General features: G+C 35.0%; 1 protein-coding gene across 3 annotated transcripts in view; it reads right to left on the bottom strand.

Moving 5' to 3' along the window:
- The window catches only part of retn (retained), a 115638-nt gene that overhangs the window by 50176 nt on the left and 48591 nt on the right, over positions 1-16871 (bottom strand). For all 3 annotated transcript variants that reach the window (XR_012722658.1, XM_075309679.1, XM_075309678.1), the window contains exons 2-5: positions 10555-10709; positions 10336-10486; positions 9980-10253; positions 9765-9865 (exon numbers count right to left, since the gene is read on the bottom strand). Coding sequence is in view for 2 of the 3 variants with exons in the window: in XM_075309679.1 (XP_075165794.1) it covers positions 9765-9865; positions 9980-10253; positions 10336-10486; positions 10555-10709 (681 nt within the window). In the remaining variant the exon portion in view is untranslated. The remainder of the gene's footprint in view (positions 1-9764; positions 9866-9979; positions 10254-10335; positions 10487-10554; positions 10710-16871) is intronic.

Raw genomic sequence — 16871 nt, forward strand, 5'->3', positions numbered from 1 at the left:
ATCTGGTAGACGATATCGACGAAATAGACATGAACCATTTATTTCAAATATCCTTTGGATATCTAGTAAAAATAATTAATTGTAAATGGTGATTCTATAATGCGAAGAAATTCCCCCTTTCGTGTTTCAGATACTAACGAAACGTGTCGAAGGCAAAACGAATATTTTTATGTATATGCCCAGAGAATGTAGAAATTTGAAAAGTCAAAATAGAAGTGACAGCCTACGACAGACGATCTCGTCAAAGGGACAGACGATCTGGCACACAGGAAATGCCATCATTAATTAACTTAAAAATAGTTGATATTTTGATTGATAAGTTATTTGTTTAAGACGACCGACCACAAAAACTAAATTACCAAAAAACAATGACATCAATAACAACAACAACAACGAAAGGAAAATATTATAAATACGACGGACAGATGATATATATGGAAACACATACACACAATTGTAGCCCTCCTATGTTTCCCAACTCGCGAATGGACAGAGTTAGGTTGATGGGAATGAAATGAGACGAGCCACCCCCCTCCACCGCCCGTCTTCGGCAATGCCAAATGACTTTGGGCCCCATTCAGGCATCATTAAACTTTTTAATATTTAGAGCAAAATTCATTCAACACACATACATACCCATATTCATGAGTACACTTGAGTGTGTGTGAATAATAGCCATTATCCACACATTCGAATATCGAACGTGGATGTGAATAAATATGAAAAGATGAAAATACGAATAATTAATTATTCGGTACCGCCTTCGAAAAACGAACTTAATGCGATATCCATACATAAAGTATTTAAATTTTCATACACGTCTCCATACTCGTCCATCCTATAAGCGTACACTCTGACTTACTTTTGTATGCATGTGGCACACAAAACACACCAGTGTATGAATGAGAGATTATGGTATATGCTAGCAGGTATGGCGACCATTGTTTTACACCAAATAATGGAAGTTCCATTCCACATTCAATCCATGGGTTTTTTGTCATTGAAGCGAAGTGCTCCAGTGAGGGATTATTGGCATTTAACGATAATTACAGGAAGAGTACGCAGCTAATTTCACATGCCGCAATCACGGTTGCATATAATCTAAAATTATGTATTAAGAACATTTAAATAATATAAATATAAAAACAAGTATATACGGCCGTAAGTTCGGCCAGGCCGAAGCTTATGTACCCTCCACCATGGATTGTGTAGAAACTTCTTCTAAACACTGCCATCCACAATCGAATTACTTGAGTTGCGGTAACACTTGCCGATGGCAAGGTATCTTAAAACTTCCTAATACCGTAATATATAACACGTAGTCCATACGTGGTATATATTAAACTTGAAAAGGCCGATTAAATACGTATATAATTAAGTTTGACCCAATTTTCTGTAAAAATAAAATTTTGACAACATTTTCTATAGAAGTAAAATTTGGACAATATTTTCTATAGAAATACGATTTTAACAAAATTTTCTGATTTACAGATTTAAAATTTTGACAACATTCTCTATAGAATTAAAATTTTGACAAAATTTTCTATCGAAATAAAATTTTGCAAAAATTTTCTATAGAAATAAAATTTGACAAAATTTTCTATAGGAATAAAATGTTGACAAAATTTTCTATAGAAATAAAATTTTGCTAGATTATTTTTGGCTCGAGTGGCAACCATGATTATGAACCGATATGGACCAATTTTTGTGTGATTGGTGATCGGCTATATATAACTATAGACCGACATGGACCAATTTTGGCATGGTTATTAGCGGCCATATACTAACACAACGTTGCAAATTTGAACTAGATCGGATGAATTTTACTCCTCCAAGAGGCTCCGGAGTTCAAATCTGGGGATCGGTTTATATGGGGGCTATATTGAATGGTTGTTAGAGACTATATACTAATACCATGTACCAAATTTCAGCCGGATCGGTTTAAATTTGCTTCTCTTAGAGGATCCGCAAACCAAATCTGGGAATCGGTTTATATGGGGGCTATATATAATTATGGACCAATATGGACCAATTCTTGCATGGCTGTTAGAGACCATATACTAACACCACGTACCAAATTTCAACCGGATCGGATGAATTTTGCTCCTCTAAGAGGCTTCGGAGGTCAAATCTGGGGATCGGCTTATATGGGGGCTATATATAATGATGGGTCGATGTGGACCAATTTTTGCATGGTCATTAGAGAACATATACCAACACCACGTACCAAATTTCAACCGGTGATCGGATGAAATTTGCTTCTTTTAGAGCAATCTCAAGCCAAATTTGGGGGTCCGTTTATATGGGGGCTATACGTAAAAGTGGACCGATATAGACCAATTTCTGCACGGTTGTTAGAGACCATATACCAACACCATATACCAAATTTCAGCCGGATCGGATGAAATTTGCTTCTCTTAGAGCGATCGCAAGCCGAATTTGGGGGTCCGTTTATATGGGGGCTATACGTAAAAGTGGACCGATATGGACCAATTTTTGCATGGTTGTTAGAGACCATATACTAACACCATGTACCGGATCGGATGAAATTTGCTTCTCTTAGAGCAATCGCAAGCCAAATTTGGGGGTCCGATGTGGCCCATTTGCAATACCATCCGACCTACATCAATAACAACAACTTGTGCCAAGTTTCAAGTCGATAGCTTGTTTCGTTCGGAAGTTAGCGTGATTTTAACAGAAGGACGGACGGACGGACATGCTCAGATCGACTCAGAATTTCACCACGACCCAGAATATATATACTTTTTGGGGTCTTAGAGCAATATTTCGATGTGTTACAAACGGAATGACAAAGTTAATATACCCCCATCCTATGGTGGAGGGTAGAATAATGTAATATATAATTTGTCAATAATATCCTTGATTTTGTTTCGAACCAAAAACAATTGTTTGTTGACCATCGTTGAATTGTTGTGCCCTAACCGGAAATGATAATGAAATAATGAAAATCTCGTCGGTATTGCCAAGCTGAATCTTGGTTTTTAGTCACAATAGCCATTTATTGCGATTAACTTGACAATAAAATAAAATAAACGTAGTTAAGTGTGATAATGAGATCTAAGATTCATAGCTGGGTTAAAAATTCACATTTAGTCGAATCTTGGTGGGTGGGTTTATAAGGGAGCTACACCCATAGAAAAAATCTTGAACGGCGTGGTTATTTTGAAACGATCCGTATATGAAAGTGAATCAACACACACGTGTTGTCAAACTGAGAACAGATGGGGTCAATCTGATAACGTAAAAATGACACCATACACTAGTAGAAAAAATGTTCGTTATATTAACGAAATGTGTCGTTAAAAGCCAATGAAACAAATACGTTATTACAACGAATTTTTCGTTAATATAACGAATTTTCTGCAAATCAACGTAACGTTTCGTACTATTAACGAATATTTTCATTGTATTAATGAAAATGTTTCGTTATATAAATGAAAATTTTTCGTTGGCTGATTTTTAATGAAATTTTCTTTGTGTGTACGTTGTCAAAACAACAATCAGCGTTCATGATCTAAAAACGTAATGGTTACGAATTTATAAACAAAATTAAAAAAAGACTTCCGCTACCGTGACTCGAATGCCGTTCATGAAATCGTGAACGCCCGTGGTCGAATCGTTTTGATTTTTTGTGAACATTTCCATTGCATTTTGACAACGTCCGTTCACGATTGTGAAACGCAATTTTTTTCTATTAGTGTACATATAAAAGTGTGCCCATATGGGCAAATTATTGCAGGTTTTCCAAAGGCATATACGAACACCACGTACCAAATTTCAATCAGATCAGATCAAATTCAAGAGGCTCCGGAAGTCAAATCGGTTTATAACTATGATTATGTATCGATATGGACCAATTTTTGCATGGTTATTGGAGCGCATATAAAGGGTGATTTGTTAAGAGCTTGATAACTTTTTTTTTAAAAAAAACGCATAAAATTTGCAAAATCTCATCGGTTCTTTATTTGAAACGTTAGATTGGTCCATGACATTTACTTTTTGAAGATAATTTCATTTAAATGTTGACCGCGGCTGCGTCTTAGGTGGTCCATTCGGAAAGTCCAATTTTGGGAAACTTTTTCGAGCATTTCGGCCGGAATAGCCCGAATTTCTTCGGAAATGTTGTCTTCCAAAGCTGGAATAGTTGCTGGCTTATTTCTGTAGACTTTAGACTTGACGTAGCCCCACAAAAAATAGTCTAAAGGCGTCAAATCGCATGATCTTGGTGACCAACTTACCGGTCCATTTCTTGAGATGAATTGTTCTCCGAAGTTTTCCCTCAAAATGGCCATAGAATCGCGAGCTGTGTGGCATGTAGCGCCATCTTGTTGAAACCACATGTCAACCAAGTTCAGTTCTTCCATTTTTGGCAACAAAAAGTTTGTTAGCATCGAACGATAGCGATCGCCATTCACCGTAACGTTGCGTCCAACAGCATCTTTGAAAAAATACGGTCCAATGATTCCACCAGCGTACAAACCACACCAAACAGTGCATTTTTCGGGATGCATGGGCAGTTCTTGAACGGCTTCTGGTTGCTCTTCACTCCAAATGCGGCAATTTTGCTTATTTACGTAGCCATTCAACCAGAAATGAGCCTCATCGCTGAACAAAATTTGTCGATAAAAAAGCGGATTTTCTGCCACTGATTTTGGTAATAAAATTCAATGATTTGCAAGCGTTGCTCGTTAGTAAGTCTATTCATGATGAAATGTCAAAGCATACTGAGCATCTTTCTCTTTGACACCATGTCTGAAATCCCACGTGATCTGTCAAATACTAATGCATGAAAATCCTAACCTCAAAAGAATCACCCTTTATTAACATCACGTACCAAATTTCAAACGAATTGGATGAAATTTAATCTTCCAAGAGGATCCGTCAGGTAAATTTGAGGATCGATGTATATGCCGGCTATAGACAATTATGGACAGATTTTATATGATTTTGTTGGGGACATATACTAGCTATAGTGGCAGCCAGATATTTCAGGCTCACTTAGACTATACTAAAATCACATACCAAATTTCAATAGTGATCGGTTTATATGTGAGCTATACCTAAACGGATTCCCATACGGGCTTCAAAGTCCCAACGTCTCAGAAAAGGTAGAAGCACTTTTCAAATACACACTTACTAGAGATTAAATACAATGACATTCGAAGATTTCGAACCTAATATACAGTTTCTTTAAAATTAGTACATTTTTAGGAAGCCCTAAATCTAGGTTCTACAAATTAAAATTAAAACTAAGATCCAATTAACAAAAATTTTCATTGATGTTTCCTGTGATATATTCGCAGAGTCAATAACCAACAAAAAATGTCAATTTATATGATAAAAATTTTTTTATTTTAAAGAAATTTGTCCTTAATACCGTTTAAAATTTGTTTGCAAAAAATGTTGTGTTAGGTCAACATTTTTTTTTTCAGTGTTCATACACACACATGTCAATAACCACAAAACATAATCGTCACAAAATAACACCCACAATATAAAATAGTTTGCTTAAAGTGTGAGCTTGAATTTATGTTCGCTTAACCACAAAAATCGATATAGTGGTTTCCATAAAATCATATGATCAAATTAAGGTTTGTCCATCAATAGAGTGGCGGCACTTTTCTAAGGATCTGCTTCATATGTATCCCACACACAAGAGTAGCTATCCACTGTATTAGTAAGTATCCCAGTTGATTTACTAGATCAACAGAATACAGTATTGAAAAGAAGTTCCAGCAATATAGCCAGGGTCAATTTTTATTTAAGTACAGAACGAATTTCTCTTTACGGCCACAAAATATAATCAAACCGAATACAAATAAATGTTAAACATAAACAACTCTTTGCTGTGGAGCTCGTATCTGCATGCATTTCCTTTGATGGAATAGTTTATGTCCATCAATTTCTAGTAACTGAAACAGTGTTGGTCATCAATCCATGACGGGAAATAATTGCTATTATCCTTGCAAATGAAATGAGGAATCTCTTTGGGTTTGGATGTGTGTGTAACACACAATGTCGGAGCATACTTTAGGACATTTAATGTCGATAAGCTGTTGGGGTTCACACTATTATCAATGCCTTCCTCAATCATTAGACCCATTGTTGGAAATACGAGGAACATTGGATTAAATTAAAACTGCATTAAACTCATTGGTCATTGTTTGCGTCCATAATCGTAAACCACAATAGCCTTTTTGTGTATAACCCTCAAATTAATTCAAGTGGGTGGGAGTATTAATTGAGACATTCGCTAAACAAAAATCCAAAGAAATGCTCACTTGTTCTGCAATAAAATAAGTGTTCCTTACGTTGGTCTGGTCATAATTAAGATAATAAATGATCCGATTTTATCTTCAAGCAGATGTAGAAGAAACTATTGGCTACACTGAAAAAACAGTGAACCCACCAGGAAGAAAAATTTCGGTTAATTTTAGAAAATTTTGAACATTTTTAGAAAATTTTAACTAAACAGTATAACAAACGCTGGCATCACGTCGATGTCATAAAAATAAGTAAATATTTTTCGACAAATTCAAGAAAATTTATTAGATATAATTAAGTTTTTTCACTTGTTAAAGAAAATTGTGTAGTTTGAAGGAAAAATAGGAGTTCAAAATTGCAAGAATGTCTTTAGTGACATACGAAGTTCATGATGAACGCATTTGTAGTAAAATTTACAAATTTAAAGAAATATTGAACTATTTTGTGGAAGACACGAATTTAGTTAATCTTTATCCTTCATTTGTGTATATTTTTTCCTCGGTTTTAGTTAATTTAACTAACGTACACAAAAAATTATTAGAGTAGAGGAAACATTCTCCAAACATAATAATTCCATGAACTAAACGAAAGTTAAATTGGCTTTAGTGAAATAGAGAGTTCACCTTTTTTTTGAGTGTACACAGAGAAAAAAGCAAATTGTATTCTGAGAGAAATGAACTGCCGAATGAGAATGTTGAATGAATGAGAAATTTGTATTCCATTTTCCACCGTGGTGCAATGGTTAGCATGCCCGCCTTGCATACACAAGGTCGTGGGTTCGATTCCTGCTTTGACCGAACACCAAAAAGTTTTTCAGCGGTGTATTATCCCACCTCAGTAATGCTGGTGACATTTCTGAGGGTCTCAAAAATTCTCTAAGTGGTTTCACTGCAATGTGGAACGCCGTTCGGACGCCGTTAACATGGAATCGGGCAGCACTCAGTGATAAGAGAGAAGTTCACCAATGTGGTATCACAATGGACTGAATAGCCTAAGTGTCTCAAAAATTCTCTAAGTGGTTTCACTGCAATGTGGAACGCCGTTCGGACGCCGTTAACATGGAATCGGGCAGCACTCAGTGATAAGAGAGAAGTTCACCAATGTGGTATCACAATGGACTGAATAGTCTAAGTGAGCCTGATACATCGGGCTGCCACCTAACCTAACCTTCCACAATCATGCCCGATGGTATGCGTTGTATGTGCGTTGGTGGCTATAGCGATAATTGTTTGTCGATGACAATAAGAGTTATGTACATGGCCCAATGGGCAGTGTGTTTGCTTACTAACTGTACATATGGTCCGTGGTTTGATAGTCGGTCTGGAGGAAAGGTAAATTTTGAAAAAATTATAAAATCGAATAATTTTTTCTAGAATGTTTGTGTTACAGAACAAAAATGGGAAATCAATAAACCATGTGAATGAGAAAAATGCATGACGGAAAAATGCAATTTAAAACAAGAAGTAGTACTCGGTATTTATTTGTCTAAAGTTTAGTTTGAAAGGAGGAAAGATTTACTTTTTTTGGTAAATAGGAGGAAAGATTTACTTTTTTATAATGAAGTTTTGCAGGAAAAGAGTCATTAGTTAAACTGATGATAAATTTAAATTATTTTTTATTGCAAAAGAGATGTTCTTTTAGTATAATTTCTACGTCCCTATTTTCCTTATGAAAGAATTTTATGAACTTAACGTGGCATCACAAGTAAGTATAATGTAAACTAAAACAGCAAAATATCTGAACTATAGCATGGTTAATATGGTTATGGTTAATACCTTCGTCCAGAACGAAATTTTAGACAAACGAAATTTCACTTTTTTTCTATAAGATCAAATAAAACCAAATTTATGATAAGCGAGACAACGATTGTCTCTAAACTCTTTTATTTGCTTCTCAAGAACATATTTTAGCGTTAAAAGAAATCTTTGTTTGTCTAAAATTTCGTTCCTTAGAAAAGAGAACTTTTCTTTCAGCGTACACTGAAAAAAAAAAAACATGCCCGGTTGCAAAGGCTTTGTCTTTACTTTAAAATTTTTGGTATTGATTCCGAGCCAAAGAAGCGGAGAATACAAGCAAGGATACCTTTAAGACACAACTCTCTTTTAAATTTAGGTTTTGTGTTATTGCTTCTAGGAAGCAAATTTTAATTTTTCGTGTTTTCAGCTTTTTTTTCTTCATATGCTATCAAAGTCCTTTAAAAACGAGTTAACGACAACTTTATTTTCCACATTCAGACTCGACTTCCAGTAGAAATTATGCTATGTTTGAAGTAAAAAACGCCTTTAAAATAAAGTGTTGAAAAACAGTCTTATTTTTGAACGATTTTTTGCTTTGTAGTCAAGATGCAAAAAGAAAACAAATTTAAAGACAATTTCATTAATTTTTAAGAATTTGTATGCATTTTTAAAGTCAAGTTAACCTTACCCCAAAAAATTTGTCTTTCATATTATGATACCCATTTTCAAGTCAAATCACTTAATTATAAGTACAATACGACCTCATTGAAATGTTTATCGACTTTTGGACCAAGAAAAAAACTTTATATTAGAGAAATGCGTCTTTTATGCTAAGCAAAATTTGCATTCGAATTTTAAGGACATGAACTCGTTGGCCTCACGACAATATTTTTTTCAACTATCCTCGGAATCAATACCAAAATCATTAATGTAAAGACAAAATCATTGGAACCGGACATGTTTTTTTTTTCAGTGTAAATTAATTCGATGTGTAATTATTGACGACATATCGATATGTTATGTCATGTACTTTAAATTATTTGATTTCCATTTTTATATGCAGAAGAAAAAATAGTGAAATATACGACTACAAGGCCATAGCTGAATATAGCTCTTCCTTCGTTCCAAGAATAATGAGTGTTACATTATTCGCATTAGATGCATTCTTAGTTTCATTTGAAGGAATAAACCGGTTTTTCGGATTATAATTCGAAGTAGCATGGTAAGATTTAACCATATGCAAGAATTTCCTCGTGAAACATAAATAATAATTGCCTCTTTTTTGGGCTGATTGGTGTGAAAATTACTCAATGGGTACAACTGTTGATCACCATTGATTTACAACCCTTTCACAATTTCACACTTACAGTTACAATGACCATTGGAAACAATGGTTGCGACCAAAAAAGTCGAGAACACATTCTTCGATAATTGCTACTTGGAAGATAAGAAACAAAGAGATGTTTGGATCATGTGGTTGGGAAACAGCAACTTCGTTAAAATCATAACCACACCAAGTTCACAACAAATGGGGAGTTAGTAAGATGAGCGGAATCTAATATAGAACGGATGCAAGACAAAATGTAATCGTATGTCGTTGGGAAGTGTCGCTTAAAAACATTGAACCGGTTCTCAATTACCGTATACGAGATATTTATCCGCGATCTTCATTAATTATTTGAAATTCTTTGCTTCTTAGAATCTATTTAGTTGGTTCAGAGTTAAAGAAAAATATTGACTAACCTGACGAACTTGTTTGTACTGTTCCTCAAAACTCCAACCGTTGTTTTGTTGTGACGAGTTAGATGTTTCACTGGATGTTGACGAATTTGATGCAGGGTTCACTGAAAAAGAGGGAGAGAGAGACAAATAAAAATAATATAAATTTTAAAAGTTTCAATAGTAAAAAAACGCAACGAAATAAAATGGCAGTTTCATAAAGAATTCTGTGGACTTACCATCTTTTGTGTTTGGAGCTGTTGGTGAGGTAAAGGAGAAATTAGAACTGCCGTTGTGGCCACCATTGCTCATGGTAACTGAGCCAATAGATGGAACTGAAGAACTATTCGCACTCAAATGAGAGTTTACATTATTATTGGCTTGGGCAGCCAGTGTCTGGGCAGCATGTGTGAAAGATGCCATTGTTGTGGGTGGTAATGTAAAGGCAGTATTCATCGATGTGGGCAACACATTCGCTCCGAAAGCAGCTGCATGGGCCACATAGTCCTGATCCTGTTTCAAAATGAAGAGTTTATTATGTAAAATAATCTTCACTGACTGAAATTCTCATTCAGTATGGTGTTGTGCATCTTACCATTAATCCAACTTTCATATCGCGAACTTGCATCTTGAGCTTCTCTAAAACGTCGTTGCGCTGCAAGTTGGGAATGCCATGTAAACCGCCCATACCCATAAAATTATTTAAGGCATTGAGGGGATGATTTGTTGGAAATTGATGATGATGACTGTGTAAGAAGAGGAATGGTAACTGATAGAAAAATTGATCTTTGGGGACAAACAATAGAACTCAAACCTCATTTGCAATTCACTAGCATGGTCATGACCACTAATATCACCACCGCCATTACTGGTCGTCGACGTATTCAAACGAGATCCAACTCTTGGCATATGATCACCTTCAACGGAATCACAATCCCGCAGTTCATCATCCGAGTGATCACCATGTGACTGCAATAAAGGCAAAAACAAACAGAATTGTTCCAATCATAACTCCAATAAAAAGTACGGCAACGCAGATGAAATTAATTTGCCACATTTAATGCGACAAGCAAAACATTATGACCGACATTTGTCTGGTCTATTGACTCTATGATGTACAGTGGACAGAGATTGAGCAAAACTACTCTTTCCACCCAAATGACATTTTAGATAAACGAACAAGTGTATAATTTTGGTATTAAATTTTAATGATTTTTTGGAGGAAGTGAAAACAATTCAAACAATCAAATTTCTGGGTAAGTACATCTTTCTCCATATCAATCTCACTTCCACTTTACTTTTTAGTTTTCAGCACTTTGTCTCCGTAATACAGACAATGTAGAACCAAATACTCAATTGTATAATTTTAGTTTTAATTCTACCTCTTTCCCGGACAGAAAATCGAACCAAACGGTCTGTAAGCAACCACACTATTCATTGGGCCATGTAGATCTTACTATCGTCTACACAAACAATACCGCTGTAGCCATCAACGTACAAGCTAATCATACTATCATATTTGTAGACCACACAAGCAGATTCAAAGAAACTTCATGCCAAGAAAACAAGCCACTTTAAACAGACTCTCCCTTTCTTAAAAACGATGTACCAAATAAAACATTTGGTTGGTAAAATAGGAAGTAATCTAATTTTATATATTGTCCAAAAATATTCGCCAGATTTCGAAAGGATTTGCGACATTACATAGTATTATATTCAATTTTTACTATGAAACCTCAAAATGTGGCATATTAGCGGCACAAAGCCTCTGCTTTTCGGAAAATAACAGTGCTTACTATAAACGAAATCGACTGTTAGGTTAGGTAATGTGGCAGCCCGATGTATCAGGCTCACTTAGACTATTCAGTCCATTGTGATACCACAGTGGTGAACTTCTCTCTTATCACTGAGTGCTGCCCGATTCAATGTTAAGCTCAATGACAAGGGACCTCCTTTTTATAGCCGAGTCCGAACGGCGTTCCACATTCCAGTGAAACCACTTAGAGAAGCTTTGAAACCCTCAGAAATGTCACCAGCATTACTGAGGTGGGATAATCCACCGCTGAAAAACTTTTTGGTGTTCGGTCGTAGCAGGAATCGAACCCACGACCTTGTGTACGCAAGGCGGGCATGCTAACCATTGTCCCTTGTCATTGAGCTTAACATGGAATCGGGCAGCACTCAGTGATAACCACTGTGGTATCACAATGGACTGAATAGTCTAAGTGAGCCTGATACATCTGGCTGCCATATAACCTAACCTAACCATTGCCTCACGACTGTTAAGAACTTCAAGAATAAAAATCAAGAGAATTCAAAATGATCTAACACAAGAACACCGTTTGCGAAACCCGTTTTCCTAACGTATTACTTCTTTGCGTGCATGATTTTATTGACAGGCAACTCTATGGAATATGGATATCAGGATATAAGGGTGTCAGGATATAAGAGGCCAATCACCTGATCTACAATAGTCCAAAATTCTTTATTGTATTTCATAAATTTTATCATCATTTGGGTCAAAGTTCATGTGATACAACTTCCAACTTCAAATTATGACCACCACTTCCGGCTTTAAATTCCCCATTTGCCAGGTGTTTCCCACTGTAAAATACTTGCGAACCAAATCGCAGAGAGTTGAACAGGAAACACAAATATTTTCACAAATTTCTGTTCGATATCAACGGGAAGAGGAAGGACAAAAGCACGATTTCGCATTTACAATGAAACGGACGCAATATAGGCACATTACATCTCCAGCAGTAAAACGATCAATGCTCAATACTAAATCGTTCGATTGCCCGATCGATTGACCGATTCAACGATATGACAACATAGAATACAACACTAACACCATCTGTCCGTCTGTCATATTTTTATGCTGTCGCTGCGATAAATGTTAATGTCACATGCTGGGCGTTGCATGACGTTTACAAATTCTGTTCTTTTTCTTGTCATGCGCAACATCTAAAGCCTGCAATGCAATGAGAACGTGATATTCGCTTAAATTCGCACATAGCGAGGCAAAAGTGTGGCACAACCTGTAACTCTTACCCGTCTTCTTGCCTCTCTCCTGCTTATAAAGCTATGAGTTATGTTTGGCGATTACAAATAAAGCGACTTTAATTCATTAAAACTAAAATGCAATCGAACGCTACGCCAGTGTAACTATGTGACGTTCGATATCTTCGCCCATTCCCCTCCAAAGAATATCACTCCACTATTCGACCGGTGCTTGAAATGTGTTCACTTTAACACGTTGTGGATTGACTTGTTTTGGGGTTATTAGTTATACGGCCATAGCTAAATATGATTTCCGCAATCTCAAATATGATCTCTGTGCCCGTAGCCCATAATGATGATGGTTAAGATTTGGCGTCAATTGATTTGGTGGTAAAATGTGGTCTACGCCATGGCACCAGATCATTTGTTGGCCATTGAACTTTGTTTGTATTTTACATAGTTCGGTCAAAGTTGACCGTTGGGCCCATTCATTTATGCCAAATAAGCATTGGCTGGCAGATATTCTTCAATCATTAGATCAATCAAACAAATGATAGCTAGATCGGTTACAAAGGCTATTTGATGGTGTTTGAAACCATCATCTATGTCTCCTTAGTCGTTCTCTAGCTCCTACTTTCGGGGGCTGAGATCGGCGATGGGATTCCATCGTTCGTTCATTCATTGAACCAACCATCTACTTCAGGCCAAATTATGAATGAAAATATGATAAATGATTTCACCCAATATTATTTGGTTGATTGTTTTTTTTTTTATCTCAACTTATTTTAATGTGATAAAAACTTGGAGCAAACACACACTCACACGTACACACAAATAGAAAAGTTTCATTGATGAGATTTATCATCTGCGGGGCATGTGGATGCTTTTGATTTAATTGAAGACCTGAACCATTAAAGATCATGTTATGACCCCCGGTCATAAATGTGTACGTGTATGCTCATATATATGCAGATGTAAACAAACACTAATACTCTAGAAATTCAAACAAAACAATGATTAGATCATATTAGTGAGGAATGTGTGTTTAAAGTTTTTTTTTTGCGCCATTCATCTGAAGAGAGACGACTAGCTTTCTTCAATTCATTCAGCGAACATTCATCACGTAATGATGAGAGTAGATTTGTTTATTAGCTAAATATGTGCAAAAATGGAGCGGATATTGGTTTTTATAACTCCGAAATTTAAATTCTAATTAGTGGTTTCATCACCTAACGGGCTTTTCTAAGCTAAAACATTAGTGAGATCAATCGTCGAGGCCAGTTACACCAATTACACAAGCATTTGTGTATCGCACAAATTAATCTCTATTCAAATCACAAACTCATATTCTGAAATACATCATACATCAGCTCATTGTGAGTACAGTCACACTGAAAAAAATATTGTCGTGAGGTCAAAGATCTCATGTCTTTAAAATACGAATACAAATTTTGCTTAGCATAGAAGACGCATTTCTCTAAAATAAAGTTATTTTCCTTGTCTAAAAGTCGATAAACTGTTCAATGAAGTCGTATTGTCCTTATAATTAAGTGATTTGACTTAAAAATGGGTATCTTAACATGAAAGAAAAAATTTATAGGCTAAGGTCAACTTGACTTTAATAATTCAGATAAATTCTTTAAATATAATGAAATTGTCTTTAAATTTGTTGTCTTTTTGCATCTTGACTACAAAGCAAAAAATCGTTCAAATATAGGACATGTTTTTCAAAACTTTATTTTAAAGAAGTTTTTTACTTCAAACATAGCATAATTTCTACTGGAAGTCGAGTTCTAATTTGGAAAATAAAGTTGCCGTTAACTCGTTTTTAAAGGACTTTGATAGCATATGAAGAAAAAAAGCTGAGAAAGCGAAAAATTAAAATTTGCTTCCTAGAAGCAAGTACACAAAACTTAAATTTAAAAGAGAATTGTGTCTTAATTACTTACTTGTATTCTCCGCCTCTTTGGCTCGGAATCAATACCAAATTTTTTAAAGTAAAGACAAAATCTTTGGAACCGAGTATGCTTTTTTTTTTCAGTGCACAATGTAAATTTTCTTGATTCCCTCGTATTTAAAGTAAAATTTTCGAAAAATTTTCTTATATTTAAGAGAAAATTTTACCAAAAAACTACAAACGAAATATCTTATTTTGCAAAATTTTATTTCTATAGAAAATTTTGTCAAAAATTTCGTTTTCTATAGAATATTTTAAATAAATAAATGAAAAACTAAGATCTCAAGCTTAACAAACTATTGACATTTATTTTAAAATTTTATTTCTATAGAAAATTTTGTAGAGGAAGCACGCTCAAAAACAAACCCAGCCAACTACATTCAAATCGATGATTTGAGTTTGGCAAAGGAAAAGAGATATGCTTGCAACTTTGTTTAGGCAGTAGCCGACTATCAAACCTTTTTTCGGAAGGTTCAGGTGCAGTTCACTCTGGGTTGAGTGAATTACCCGAATTTATTCTGATAATTGGTTGATAGTTTTGCTGCAAGTAGAGGATGCTGATGAGGAATGTGGTAATTCCGAAACAGCTGTACATCCAACCATCTTGCAGTCTATAGGGCTTTGCCCAAATAAATTTGACAAGCATATTTTTCCTCTGTTGGTTAAGCTACACTTGTAGTTTAGTCAATGCATGGCTTTAAGCTGAGATCAAAAACAACAATAACGATTGAAGAGAAGCCAACAATAACAAACAAAACGAAAAAAATTTTATTTCTATAGAAAATGATCTCCTAGTTGGAGAGGAATAATTTGCAAAATCTACCAAAACATCAAGAATTCTACAAATCTACCAAACAGTAAAAAATATACCATTTTTGGTAGAATTCTACCAACTGTGGCAACCGTGGAAGTGATTTCGAAACGACCAGGTCGACGAGAAGGTCGCACTTCATGCATACAAACGAAAAAGACTATTTTTCATAGGTTTAGGTGTAAAAATTATATGTTTGGAACTCAATTTTTTAGCACATGTGCTAATTAATTAGTGCAGCATATAATGTTCATAAACTAGCATAACATTTTTGCGACATATATGTTAATTGGTTAAAACATATTATATTTGGGACGTATCATTTTTTTTAATATAATATGTGTGGATGCAAACATATGTTAATTTAGAAATTGTCTATAAACATATATGTGTTTAGGAAGAGAGACCGTATGCTGCAAGTAAAAAAATGGAAGTAACCAATTGGCGCCTTAAAAATATATACACACAAAGAAAATTTCATTAAAAAAATTCTACCAGTGTATTCCTAAGGTGAAACATAATATGTTTGAACAATACAAACAATATTTTGTTTGGACCAATCCTGAAAATATATATGCTTGAAGCAGAATGTGTTTGGGGGTATAAGTTGTAGAAGTGATTTTTTGGAGGGTGTCCCAAAATCATTATACCATGACCATTATAACTACAATTTCTTTATTTTAAAGAAATTTGTTCTTCATATTGTGTAAATTGCGTGTCCTAAAATTATCATGTAGTTTTTCATGTCATTTTTAATAACAGAAAATGTTTCCTTTTTTCTTCGTGATAAAAACATTTCTCTTTGCCCATTTTACAAGTTAGACATTTGATTTTTTTCGCTTTTGTCACAAATAAAAATAAGCAGAAAATAGGGTCAGGTAGCAGCAATGATAACCAACAACTAATTTATTATAATTAAAAAACTCATCAATTGCTCTTATCAATTAGGAGAGGGAACAATAATGAAAAAATAGCCACGATCTAGGGCCGTGTATGTATGAGTGTGTTATGTTAGCAATATACTCAACAAAAGTAATTACAATTTAATGCCGTGTTTGCTGTACTTGTTACTTTGTTTAGGTTTCTCATCTTTCGAGTGAATTGAAATGCGAGAGCAAACATAGGGACATACTCAAGATTAAACTACTATTCATTAATACTCAAACTCACACATACGCAAACACAATTCAAGCGTATCATAATGGTAGGGATATTTCGAAGAAAGAAATGACACAGTACTCGTATATGTTATTGAGCAGTCCATTTTTATACCCACCACCATAGAATGGTGACGGGGGTATAATAAGTTTGTCATTCCGTTTGTAACGCATCGAAATATCGATTTCCGACTATATAAAGT

The sequence above is a fragment of the Haematobia irritans genome, chromosome 5 (assembly GCF_050003625.1).
Source record: "Haematobia irritans isolate KBUSLIRL chromosome 5, ASM5000362v1, whole genome shotgun sequence".
Classification (NCBI taxonomy): Eukaryota; Metazoa; Arthropoda; class Insecta; order Diptera; family Muscidae; genus Haematobia; species Haematobia irritans.